This window comes from Symphodus melops, assembly GCF_947650265.1.
Source record: "Symphodus melops genome assembly, chromosome: 11".
Taxonomy (NCBI): Eukaryota; Metazoa; Chordata; class Actinopteri; order Labriformes; family Labridae; genus Symphodus; species Symphodus melops.
Window position 1 is genome coordinate 1,640,622 of NC_136701.1, and position 13,822 is coordinate 1,654,443.

At 40.9% G+C, this 13,822-nt stretch overlaps 1 protein-coding gene across 1 annotated transcript; it reads left to right on the forward strand.

The window, feature by feature from the left end:
- Positions 1-2,892: 2,892 nt before the first annotated feature.
- acer3 (alkaline ceramidase 3) lies at positions 2,893-13,510 on the forward strand. Its single transcript, XM_079356320.1, has 11 exons — positions 2,893-3,057; positions 6,083-6,193; positions 6,330-6,382; positions 6,468-6,520; positions 7,814-7,895; positions 7,993-8,028; positions 9,412-9,470; positions 9,578-9,679; positions 9,955-10,059; positions 10,478-10,523; positions 10,605-13,510. Exons 1-11 carry the CDS (start codon positions 2,961-2,963, stop codon positions 10,656-10,658), a joined length of 798 nt encoding a protein of 265 aa, XP_079212446.1. The 5' UTR covers positions 2,893-2,960; the 3' UTR covers positions 10,659-13,510.
- The last annotated feature ends 312 nt before the right edge of the window (positions 13,511-13,822 follow it).

A 13,822-nucleotide genomic window follows, 5' to 3' on the forward strand; every position in this document is an offset into this window, starting at 1 on the left:
TCTACATTACTTGGTTTAGCCTGCATTTCCCTTTTGTCTGTGCAAAGACTCAGCAGGTTCCCTTTGTCTGTTTGGAAGTGTGTTTGCACAAGCAGTTTAGCCTTGGGCCGGTGTGTTTGGAGTCGCATGGCCTCCGGTGGGATTATCCTCCTGGATAACATGAGAAAATTCCAGAGAGGGAGATATAGACGTTGCCTCCAGTTCAGCCAGGAATGTGAAAGAGCTGGAATGTATTTTGGAGTAAACATTAACTCCATCTGCACCCAAAATATTTGTGTACATCCAGACGGGGTTTGCAGCTGCACGCACGTCATGAACCTCCCGCCTGAATGTTTGCATTCAACACTGCAAAAACACTTAACGGCCAGTCAAAATGGTGCAAAACTACAAATATGGAGCACACCATTCATCCGTCCATTATCTACACTGATATACTGTTCAGGTGTTAGATGGGGATTCAAACCAGGAACCTCCTCGCTGTGAGGAGCGGCCAGGGCCGAAGCAAATTAGACATTATTTGCTATAATAAAGCGTATTGTGTTTGTTAGCTTTCTGTTACCTGCTGTTTACTTGCATTCTACTTTTTTCTAATTTAACATCATTTTATTTTTTAATTTAAGGCACTAAACCCCAATTCTGATTCCAAAATTATGGTCTTTTTTTTTTTTTTTTCAACCTTTATTTTACCAGGAAAGAAAATCGTCCTGGTTTGAGTTTCACACTGACATCAAGCTGCCACACATACAAAAAAAAAATGCATTATTAGACATTAAAAGACAGAAATAACAACTTAAAAAAAGTGACTTAATGTCCAGATCATCCACAAACACATCGGGGAGAACATCTGTCCACCTCTAACCTAACTAACTAATAACCTAATTCAATATATATATATATATATATATATATATATATATATATATATATATATATATATATATATATATATATATATATATATATATATATATATATTAATAACTAACTCTACCTCAGGACAGGAGTCCAAAGAGAACTTTTTGTTGTCACTGTCACCATCAGCTCACTTCTCTGGTTCCACCTGGTGGACATCTAGACGCATGACAGCCTAACAGGAAAAAATTGTTGTGGATGTGTGTGTGTGTGTGTGTGTGTGTTCAGATTGTCACACGCTGTGATGTTTTTTATTTTGCTGTGATTATCTCATGTTTTTTTTTTTCTCTCAAAGCAGATGTGGGAGTTTCTCTCTCTCTCTCTCTCTTTCTGTATGTGCGTGTGTGTGTGTGTGTGTGTGTGTGTGTGTGTGTTTAGTTCTTATTGTGTACTATGACCAGTCATTTATTTTGTAATACCAAAAATTCTGAGATGTCGTCGTATGAAGCACTTTATGATTACAGGTTTCTAGGTCTGGCTGAAGCTCAGAAAACAACCTAAAAATCATCAGAGGTGTAAAAACTTATCAAAGCTTTTCATTGTATTCTTAAAGATATTCAATAATTAACTTACGATGAGACATATGGGGTTGATTTGTAAAATAACAAGGGAACAAATCAAACACCTCACTAATGCATTAAACTAAGGAATAACAACTGAAGGTTAAAGGCGTGAGTTAGTGCAGGATCATGGACTCACCATTAAACACTTCTTCACTATGTCTTTATTTACCCAGCTGCATCCATGTTTGTTTACTTCATTGGTTTTTCTCTTATTTATGTTTGAGAAATGATTGCAGTATGAACATTACAAAAAAATCCCAATATTTTTATTTGATGATTTATTTGTGTTATGTATAATATAGGATTTTAAAATATACATATATATATATATTTATAATAGTATCAATAACATCATGCCAATAAAGCTAGCTGAATTAAAAAATTTTTTTAGCAACAATTAGTTTGAATTCTTTGAAAATGTTCCTAAATTTTTAATATATAATATATATATATATAATATATATATATTAATATTGTGATTATTTTTCCATATAGCATTATCTGTAAAGGATGACCATAAAACGTTGTTTGTTTGTGCCACGTCAAATACACGTTTATTAGTGACGTAAATTTTTAAATGGCGTTCAGGAAATGGACAGAAATGTTGGAAATATCACGTGACAAAGAGAGCTGTTGTATGTGAGGCCTGAGGATGAGTGCTGAAGACATCACCACATATTCATCTCTGACACTTCAGCCTGCTGGTGCTATTATTAGCCTAACGTGTCTCTCTACATACAACTCCATTGTGTTTTCATTTAACATGCATCTCTATGTTGGAAGAGTCTATATAACTGTACTGTAGTCAGCACGACGGAGGCGGAGGGATATAGTGTAGTAAAAGTCCCAATGAAGCTGTTTATCAGCTATTATGGGATCTCTCTTATCCAATCAGAATATCCTTCTTTGCCAGATTATTTACAGGTAATCAACATTATTTATATACATTTGCTAAAAGTGATGCCCATGGAGGCTGTTTTGTTCCAGTATCAGTTCAAGCCAACTCACCGTTAAAGAATGATAACACATTAATGTTTAACCCTCCTACAAACGACACGTCACTCCTTCCGCCAGAATGCTCCAATAAAGGTTGCCATAGAAACATTATCTACTAATGTGTAATTCCAATTGTCTTTTAATGGATATTCTCAATTTAAGTCCAACGACAAATATTCATTGTGTTTGTAAAATGTAATCCCTTAAATGCCATTTTTTTGTGCTCAGAGCTGGATTTCAAAATAAAACAATAAAAATCAAAAGTGAATATTTTCAATCCCACAAACACAAAATGTATTCTTGTTAGGAGGTGGGTCCGGCTGTAATTATCTGTAGTCAACCACAGAAGCGCATGTCCCGGACTCTGACATCCGCCTTGCCGTCACCAATGAGGAAGAGGAGGAGGAGGAGGAGAAGGAGGAGGAGGGCTGGCCGGTATATCCGAGCTGTGATGGGACTACAAATCCGTTAGTACCCACAGCTTCCATCATGGCTCCCACAGCACAAGGATACTGGGGGCGGTCGACCTCAACGATAGACTGGTGCGAGGAGAATTATGTCGTCTCTTTTTACATCGCCGAGTTTTGTAAGTACAACACAACTGCACCGTGTGTGTGCCCCCCTCCCCCCCCCCCCCCCAAGCAAAAAACCCCAAAACGTGGTTTGGTGGACTTTGAGGAAGGTGGACTTGTCGTTCAGTGAATAACGTCAACATGAAGGAGTGTGTGTGTTGTGATAGAGAGGACGGCTGTAGTAGACAGTGTAGAGGAGCTGTAATGAGGAAAAGGAAACCCTGCTCGTCGCTGACATATTTAAGTCGACTTGTTTTACATGGAGGTTACATTTACTGAACGTTACTGTGTTTCAAACAATGGGCTCGCGACATTCAGCTTCCCTCCTCTCACTGAAGCCTCGACCTGAAACTTGATAACATGTCTCCTCGACACCATCCGGGCGCCTCGTCGCTTCGTCTGAAGGTGATAAAAACGGGTTCCTCAGGAACCTTTTTATCTGTATTCACACGTCGTTTTGTGTCAAAGTGTTCCCAAAGCTTCCGTTCATGTCCGCTGACAGCAACAAGCGTCCACTGACTCACATGATTTTCTCTAAATCTAACTTATAATGTGCTTTATAAGGAAGGTTTGTGAGCCTGTTTGTCCCAGTTCATAGGCACACAGAGCAGTGAATTATAAGGATTAAAAAAGTGCAAAACACAGTAACCTCCCGTTCCCAGCCTGAACCTGATGTAAGCAGGTTATCTGAGCACCTGTTGGCCACAGCTGACCTGTTGACCCCCAATAACAACGGCCAAGTTTCTCTATACTGTCACTATAGGTAGATCATATATGAAAGTATGTGACACACACACACACACACACACACAGCATGTTGTTTAAATGTGTATTTACACAACAAACTGCACACAGAATAAATGTTAAATAATAACAGTGATAATGCATGAATTCCCTTTTTATTTAGAAAGTGCTTCTTTTACTAGTCTTAGAAATCTAAAACGCTGCATCATTTGAAGAACAGTTTTTGTCCCCCCCCCTCCACCAGGGTGTGTGTGTGTGTGTGTGTGTGTGTGTGTGTGTGTGTGTGTGTGTGTGTGTGTGTGTGTGTGTGTGTGTGTGTGTGTGTGTGTGTGTGTGTGTGTGTGTGTGTGTGTGTGTGTGTGTGTGTGTGTGTGTGTGTGTGTGTGTGTACACACCAAACACACTAAAGGCAGCCAGGTTGGTTTGGGCTCTGGACTTGTGGACTAAACGCAGCGCTCTCTAACGGGATCTGTTGATCTGCTTGTTTTGTTACATTTCTGATTCTCATCAGATTCTCATTTATGATGCAGTCGTAAGTCCCATATAAAAGCATGATGTTTTATTTTTTTTTAATTTTTATTTATTTAATTTTTTTTACAGGGACAGTGCATATTAATAAACATTTCTGTAAATATGCCAGAGTTAGCCAAAAGGCTAATTTTCATCTGTTGTCCCTGGCCAGATTTTATAAAGGGCTCCCTTAAAAATAAACACTCAAACATTGAAAAAAGCCACAATGTTGTCGGCCTGCTGTGTTTGACATCATGTGTCTGAGTGTAACGTTCCTAACAGTAACACTGGCGAGACTCCAGCACATCCAGGATACTGACAGTTGAAGCTGTTGTTTGTATAAGTGACACACGCTGGCGTCGCTGCGTTTGAATGGTGCTGCAGGTTACAATGGCTGGAATGCAGAACTGTCCATGTAAAAAAAGACGTGTGTGTGTGTGTGTGTGTGTGTGTGTGTGTGTGTGTGTGTGTGTGTGTGTGTGTGTGTGTGTGTGTGTGTGTGTGTGTGTGTGTGTGTGTGTGTGTGTGTGTGTGTGTGTGTGTGTGTGTGTGTTGCATCCTCTTTGTGTTTTAAAGAGTCAGCACGCAGAGCGAGGCCGTGGCTGCGTCTCGTCACGTTGAGTTTGCAGATTTTCATTCAGGTGGAAAGAAAGCAAACACTTATTAATCGCTGTTATCTTTTGGCTTGAGTGAATTCGTTATCAGTACGCAAAGTCCAAACGTTGATCAGTCTGAGGGTCCCACGGGAACACCTTGACTTTATCACACACACACACACACACACATGCAGATAAAGGGAGAGTGTCATGTTGTGAAAATAGGCCAACTTGTCAAACTAATTAATATCCTGCTAAGACGTCTTGTTTTCCAAAGTCGAGTTTGAAGAAAACCACGCCCACAAAGATCCAGCCCATAATAATCATGATGCTCTGTCTTCTATCCGGCTCGCCGTGGATCTGATGACGTGCGCTTAAAGTTCAGTCAGTATGCAGGGAGTTTAACCGTAGACCACTCTCACCGATCAGACTCAGAGAAACACAAACTTACAGCTCGACTACTTCCTGTTTGAGTTTAATCATAAAAAAAAAAACACGTTTGGGATGATTTAGTTTTTTTTTTTCCATGTGAAGAAGGGATTAAACATTTTGCTGCATATTTATCTTTCCCCTGTTTTAAAGTCTTACGTAATATATGACCTCATTATATTATGCAAATATATCCCTGTAGGGCACTTCCTGTTTTGTAGTCCACGGGCTTCAACAGTTTCTGGGCTCAGAGTTTGGTCCAGGGTTCTAGAAGTCATCTGTGCATGTGATGGAGGCGTGCACGGGGCATGTAGGGGGCGTGGCCTGTAGGGGGCGTTGCCTCAGTGGCCCTGCAAGAAGACGTGTGCTTGCATGATCTCTGGTTGTTTTATTCAGATTCTGCTGAAATAAATGTTCCCAGCTGTGTTTAAGTTCCCTGTTAAAGGACCAACATTCAATTTAGTAAATTCCCCGTTAATTCCCATGGAAAGTTTTCAACGCTGAGAATTCCAGGGATTGTGCAACCCCGAGCAGCAACTCCGTAAAAACAACAGAAACATGGTATTTTGACATCATGACAGATTGTGCTCAATAATTTAAGTATTTATCAGTAAGTGCTCTCACTTCTGTTCAAATTCAATAATCGATCATGTACAGGGAGAGCAGTGTGCAGTGCGGTCACCATCATCAGATGCTGTTCACATTCAGACGTGCTCATGCAGGTCATCTGACGCCAGCTCCTCTGCCTTCTCTCAAACAGGGAACACCATCAGCAACCTGATTATGATTCTTCCTCCCATCGTCGGAGCCGTCCAGGCGTTTCGTGACGGCCTCGAGTTTCGCTACATCTGCTCCTTCCTGGGACTGGCAGGTTAGTTGTGGGTCGCTTTCAGACGTGCTGCGGCTCCTGTTGACATGTTTTACAGTGGTGAGGAATTTCACCCTGATAATGATCAGTCACGTAGGATGGCTCTGACGTTTGTTTGGCTTGTCTTCGTGTCACCCAGTTGTCGGCGTCGGTTCCTGGTGCTTCCACATGACGCTGCAGTTTAAGATGCAGGTGAGATTTAAATTAACTTCACACAGTGTGCACATCTAAAAACCCACCATGTATTAACTCGTGTTCTTTCTTTGTGTGTTTGCAGTTAATGGACGAGTTGCCGATGATTTACAGCACATGTGTCTTTATCTACTGCCTGTGAGTGTCTTCACTTTCTCTGCACTGAGGTCGATCCAGAACATGATGCAGCAACGTCATCTTCATCCCATAGCAGGATAGCAAACCATGTATATGTTAGCCTTCAGCTAATACTAAAGGTCCAGGATGTGGGGAAGATTTTCTTGTCCTCAGTTACATATTAGACTTTCAGGCGTTTCCCCTGAGGTGCAACAACAACACTGGACTGTTTGAAAAGGTGGAAAAAGAGGTACAACATGTCCTCTTCAAACACAAAGCAGCAGTCTCTGACCATCCAGTCTGAAGACTTCCTGGTCTTGAGGTCTGTTCCCGAGCTTTCCCAGTCCCTCATTAGAGGCCAGTATCCCGAAGATTTAAGAGCTTGAACCTTTCTTATCAGGACAAGCGGCCAGTGTTGTCTCCAAACCTTCAGACTCTGTCTCACACACACACACACACACACACACACAACGTCCCGGGACCAAAGGGCTCTTTAGGCGTGACCCCTGAGAGGACCATTTGGCATGTGGTTACCCCAGTCTGCTGTTAGTACTCTACAGGAAGTCCAGGCTCAATCAACAAGGATAGAAAAGTGCAGGTGTATCCTCTCCTCAGCCCATTGCATCCTTCAGTTCCTTAGGACGTAGGAGGTTACCAAGTCTCCCTCAAATCTGGGGGAAATGCTGGGGCCATATGAAGTAACTCCAACACAGGTTGGGATCAGTTTGAAATAGCTGGACTGCTGCCTCTGGTACATATTAATTCAAGGGTGAAGCTTTGCCCGACCTTGCATTCTTATCTTAGAGCTTGTATTTGTCTGGTGAACTTCAGCATCCTACCCCTCCATCATAAAAAGACGGAGGGCGGCTTCATTATCTCACAGGCCCAGAGAGAGTCGAACCTTCTTCTGAGTCAAGTCCTGATTCCTGAGCAAGTGTTGGGCATGTGCTGAGGCATTTTGGCTATTGCTAACATGTTGGGTTTTTTTTGATGCCATACATGACCATATTTGGAAAACAAGGTCTTGCATCCATTTTTTCCCCCCTCCCGTCTTAATTGCCAGTTTGCCGTTTTTAGTGACTTGTAAATTTAAAAGTAGCCATGCTTTGTCATCATTTTATTGTAAATGGAACCTTAATGAAAGATAAAATAACAATATGCCCAAATAAGGAATGCTCAATGAGAATGTGCTCTTCCTGTTTCTGTCCGTTAGAAGGACTGCAGGTTTTATGTCCTTTTGCCTTTTTCTAGAACAACCGTTAAATGAATCCGTGGTGTCATGTGACCTTCTTCCTTCCTTCTTTCATTTTTCAGATTTGAGTGCTTCAAACAAGAGAACAAAATTGGCCTGTTTCCCATTGCATTGTTATCAGTTTTCAGCATCTCTGTCAGTGTGGTGAGTATCTGATCATAGTGAGTGTTGAATAACAGTCACATACTTTAAACCATCCACCTTTATATCCCCTTGAATCCTTCCTGTATGTCTTTTGCAGTTGTACCTGCAGTGGAAGGAGCCAATCTTCCACCAGGTAAGGAGTGTGTGTGTGTGTGTGTGTGTGTCGCTCACAGTGCTTGTTATTTGCTATATGAGGGCTCAGTGTGCTTCAAGTCATTTCAACCTTGTGTAAACACTGGCCTCATCAACGCAGCGTGCAGCACTCTGAGTATTAAACATAAAGTAGTATCTGGTGTAAAGGTCGATGTATGCACATTTTCTGTTTGTTCATGTTCAGCTAAGTTTGTAGCATTTAAAGAAAACACACATCCTGTGCTTTGAACGCTCGCTCCTTAAAAATGGAATCGCAGCACAAACCTGTGAACACAAACTCGTCTACTAACTTCTTCACACGGTTCAGCTGGAGCCGCTGAGGGTATCACGTTCACATGTGTTGCTTCACAACAGAGCGGACAGTGGGACCACGCACCTTTTTGTTTACTCTTTGGAGCCGGCTGTGTTTAGTAGTGACGCTGCTCTATGGTGGGTCAGAGACTGATTGTCCTACCTGTTCAAGCAAAGGGAGAAAGACGGTTTCTGTTTCAGATTCCTTAAAAGTAACTAGAGCTGTGTTTGTCAGGTGGGGCGTTCAATGTTTGGCTCAAAGAGTCCAATGTACAGAAGCTATAGCCCTAATAGCTCAGGCCCCGAATAATAGCTAACCAGATTTGGCTGTACAATACAAAGCTTTAATAATTAATTATTTTTATAGTCACAATAAATCAGCCTACATGGGTCTCGTGTTTTACCTTAAAAGTCAGTTGGTAGAGTTTGATTGCACACACACCCCACATGCTCTCATGGTGTTTTAAAGCTAAATAGGGAGTTAGCATTTTAGCGCCATCGGTTCTAAACCTTTAAAAGTCTAAATGTGGATTTTGAATGGGTTTGTGGTTAGACGCCTGAAATAAGGTCTGTAGATAAACGTTACGTTAGCTAAGACCCCCACTTGTGAATTTGAAAGTTTTTACACGTACTTAAAACGGCGGTTGCTAACGAGTGGCTAACTGAGACATGGAGACATTAAACGTCATCATGGCGGGAACTCTCTCACTAACTATCCATTCAGAGCTCTTGTAAATATTAGGTTCATAAACAACTTATTAAGCTAACTTTTAGCTAGCTTGTCAAAACCGCTGATTAGATCAATGAAGCATAATGGTTGTGACGTCAAAAATCAACCGACCACGCTGTCGTTAGCTTGTAGCATAACGTTAGCTTTTTACTTCTCTGGGCTGCATTAACTCTTCAAACTTCATGTAAGTGTTTATCTGTAAAGATTATCCAGCTGAACACATCAGAAATGTGTGTTGAGAATTCTCGTTCGAACCCATGGCGAAGCTACATCCGGGTTGACCTTCAAAAATACACCATCACTTCTCCAGTCTATAAGTTTTTTTGTGTCTCCTTCTTCTAGGTCATGTATGGCATCCTCGTAGCTTGCCTTGTGATACGAGCTATTTACATAGTCACATGGTAAGGATCAAGTGGATCAATCCATTCAAACAATAACATGATGAAGAGTATGCACCTTAATCTAATTAATGAAATAACTGTCTTTGTTGTTCCTGTTTGAATGTCAGGGTGTATCCATGGCTGAGGCCGCTGTGTTACACCTCGTTAGGAACCTTTTTGTTGGGCTTCGTCCTGTGGAACATGGACAACTTCTACTGTGGCACATTGAGGTGAATAACATATTGATCCGAATAAAAGGGGCTTTTATATTTAAGACTCGGCTGAATAATGTGGAGTTGTCTTATATTCCTGGTCATGACTTTTAAATGCCAATATATGTTCACCCTCATACATTTCTCTTTTACGTTGTCTTGGTCTGTAAACTCCCGTTCCTTACCATCTTCTGAGCGCCAACCAAACTTGGAGCAGTCGTATTTTAAAAGCACTTTTTTTTTTTTTTTTTTTTTTTTGTCTTCTGGTCCATCAACTCTTCTTGTTCTTTCAGACGTGCCAGAAATAACCTTCCCCCCGTCATTGGAGCAGTTACACAGTTACACGCCTGGTGGCATATCTTCACAGGTCTTGGGTCCTACCTGCACATACTTCTTAGGTAAGCTTTACAAATAAATTCCAGCTGCGCTGGGTTTAATTTTTGCCTATTCACTGGAATGTGCACGCTAACTCGTGATGTGCACGACTAGCCACCTGAAATACTTGTTGGTTAAACTTAAAGATCAATAATTTTTTTTAAATTCTGGACTGCTGTGCTGTCTAAACTCTAATGCACCAAGTTGTGGTTGCAGTTTCAAATAATGGCGTCCGTCGCGCTGCCATAAAGCGTATGCTAGCCAGATGTAAACTAGCACAGTGAACAGCTAGCATCTCATAGGCTCAGCGTGGTTTAGATGTATTTTGATGCAGAACAGTTGAGATGATGTTGAACTGGCACAATAACCACTGGATGGAAGAAATGCATAACGTGTCTGTGAAGCCATGTTGACTAACATTTAGTGTTCTTGTTTTTGTAGCATGCAGATCAGGACAACCTACCTCAAGTACAGACCTAAAGTGAAGGTTTGTACTGAATATCTTAAAAGAAGCCCTCGACATCGCTGTGCACGATTCTTCACTCTTTGTTCTTCTTCTTTTGCTCAGTTCCTCTGTGGGGTGTGGCCGACGCTGCACATTGAACCACAGAAGACGAGCTGAGGTGAAGGGATGAGGACCAACTTCATGATGGCGCCTGCTGCCACAAACAGACACCATCAGCACAGCGACCGCCGATGCCCCCTGCTGGAAACTCAGCACACAGCGAGGGGACAGGTGGACCCCAGGGCACCCACCCAGGGACCCTTCAGTTCTGCACTATGGGGATTTACTAAGTACAGTATAGCACTGGGTCCAGTTTTAACAAATGGAAGGTTTTTATCTTAAATCCTAATTTATTAGAGTAGCGTTTTTTTTGGGTTTTTTTTAACTGTAATCATTTGAATTGCTCGTTAATTTTCAATGCAAGTGTTTGGGGGTAATGCACTGCAGTGGGAAACGCAGAGGGGTTATGGATTGTGATTTGGGGAAGGGGAAAACAATGTTATCAAGAATCAGAATTCACACTAACATAATGACTGTTGTACTTTTGATTCTGCAGATATTTGAAGATCTTTAAACAGATCTTTAAATCTCTCCATCTAAACTAAGACTTCTGCTTATGAGCAGTTTTACACGTAGCTGAGGGAGCTCTTCTTACTGTACAACACAGTGTTGTCTTTGTCTAATCCCTTTTTAAGGGAGGATTGTGTGTGTTGTTTTTTTGTTGTTGATGTATTCACTTCATGTGGGAGTGTAGCCTCCAGCTAGAAAGTGAAAGTGATACTGTTCACACGTCTTCCTTTGCTTTTCAAAGAGGCTTCATTTTAACTTGAAAACACGCCAAGACTGCAATTGTTCTTTTTCTCTTTGCCAAAGTTGCTCTGGGAATTTAATTAGTCATGTGTGTGTGGGACTTGTTAATCTTTGAACTTTTGATAATGGACACAGAGATGCAATGCTTGGGACTTTGCTACACACCATTATTACATTAAATTGTAATTTTATTGAGGATTGAAATTGTCCCAGAAATGCAGAGAAGGTTGAGCCACTCTCTAGATCTCACGTTTCTGTAGACAGAGGAATACAGTGAAAATCTTGATACTGCTCTAAGCCACAGGGGGGCGAGTGTGAGTCTCCTTGGTGCGTCACGTTTGAAGAGATGTTGGGTTCAGACCAGCGCTCGGTGGTTCTGATCTGACATAAAAAGGCACAAAATGCATCAGCTCATCTTGTCCATCTGAAGCCATTTTTTAGGGAACAAGATCAGATTGTGTTCAGCCTGTTTTGACAGTTTGAGTATTTTTAGTCTTAAAACAGTTTACACAGCAAGCTTGAAAAGACTTCCTGTTTCCAATAGATTTCTTATTTAGAATTATTCATAGTCACATATTTTTAATCTCTTGACGTCACATTGTTTTTTGCTGGTTGTGATATTAAAAATGCAATCTCAACCTTCCTTTGGATCAGTTTAGAAACAGATAAAAGGGGGTGGGGCTAAGCCTCTTGGTAAACGGCAAGAAAATTGTTTACCTGTCCTTCAAATCATTCACCAAATAATGACACAAAGAAATGCCAAGCTTGTGTCCTTAATGGAATAAAAACAGACGCAGTAATATAAAGAAATTATCCGACTAAAAGAAGAGATTAATAACCAATTCATGAAATAATCAGTGAAAAAGAGGAAGCATTCAAACGTTGGTGTTAATGAGGCTTCCTGAGCTTTTGAGGCCAGTCTCTTGTGGACACTTGGAGAACTGCAGTTTTTCTCATTGGCATTGTTTCCCAACACCGGAGGTGACACTTGGTTGAACCTTGAACATTTTGAAAACATGGCGCTCAGTTTCTTTGATTCCCTAGAAGTTGATAAAAAGAGAAGCAAAGGTTTAAAAAAAAAAAAATCGACCTCTAGTTACGCTCCACTTCAGAGTCAATAACAAATAACTATGCGCTGTAGTTTTCCAGTTTCCTTTCATGCTAAAACAACAAATATTCCCAATCCAACATACTGATAAAAAAAGCTTTTTTATGTGTGAAGGATTGAAAATCTGCCCTGTTTGCGTTTTTCATTGTTGTAGATGATTGTCCTGCAGAATGGTTTAAATTGAGAGCCTGCAAATATACCTGTTGTGATTGGTAAACAGCAGGAGCTCGATGAAGGGTGGAAAAATCTCCATCACACTGCTTTTAGCTCAGAAGGAACATTTAACAGTAGTGAGGCTGTACCGTGTCATCAGGAAGAAAAAAAAAAAAGTCTACACAATATTTTATCTTCAAGTACATAAAAGCATCACGTGATAGCGCTGCATTTGATTTTTTACACACTTCCTAAAAAAAGTATTTAAACTGCACATTTGTGAAAAGTGTAGAAGCACATTCACCCTTTTAATGCCATAGTGGAACAGTTTGTGAATCAACCACTAGGGGGCATCGTTTCCCAGTGTATCTCAGACATTGCCATGTATGCCGGTGTGCAGTGAAGAACTACTGTCGACCTCAGCTTTCATGTGTGGGCTCTGGGGTGTGAAGTGAAGGGCTTTTCATTCTTTCTTTTTTGTTGCTGTGAAATTGTAAAAAAACAAAAACAAACTTGAGTTTTCGTCATCGTTGTAAACTGGACGATGCACAATATTTTTATTTGTGGTCTCTGAAACTGCTGCTGTGTGCTGGATGATCCCCTGAGCCGAGATATACTCACTGTCATTACACCCACTCACTCCCATGTAACGACGGTTTTAAGTGTTACAGTCAAACGGACAATGCAGGAAGAAAAAGAAGTATTAGCGCTGTCCAATTATCTGCAGTCATGGATGAGTTGTTTCCTTGAAGTGCTCGTCGGTCGAGGTGAGACGGTGCCTTATTGTGATCTCTGCAGTGTAATCCAAGTTGCCTTGATGTTCTTGAAATGCAAACTGCACAAAAAGCTCCTTGTGTCGCGCAGTAAAACCTGCTTATAAGCAGTAAAAAAAAAAAAACATCGAGAAGTCTTTTCCTTAATTTATTGGCCTTCCATTCATTTCATGTGAACATCTTAGTTTACAGGTGATTCTGATCACGTGATCTGTAGCCGGAGGTGAGAATATTGTGCTAAAGCCGAACGAGCAAACTCTGCCAACGTTTTGTTCATATTTGGTCACGTGCCAGTTTTAAACGTCCTGTATTGTCAAATAAAAATAAAAAATGTGTGTTAATCCTCTGAAGTCATCAAGTTGTGTTTAAACTGTTTCAGACATGGATGCTCAAAGTGAGACGTGTTTAGCTGTAAGTATAAAAACCAGAGGGATTCT

Bases quoted from the DNA above. Each gene is read 5' to 3' on its own strand.
- acer3 (XM_079356320.1), top strand. From the start codon at position 2,961: ATGGCTCCCACAGCACAAGGATACTGGGGGCGGTCGACCTCAACGATA. The intron at 3,058-6,082 runs GTAAGTACAACA...TCTCTCAAACAG, and splicing joins TTTTTACATCGCCGAGTTTT to GGAACACCATCAGCAACCTG. The intron at 8,029-9,411 runs GTAAGGAGTGTG...TCCTTCTTCTAG, and splicing joins AGGAGCCAATCTTCCACCAG to GTCATGTATGGCATCCTCGT.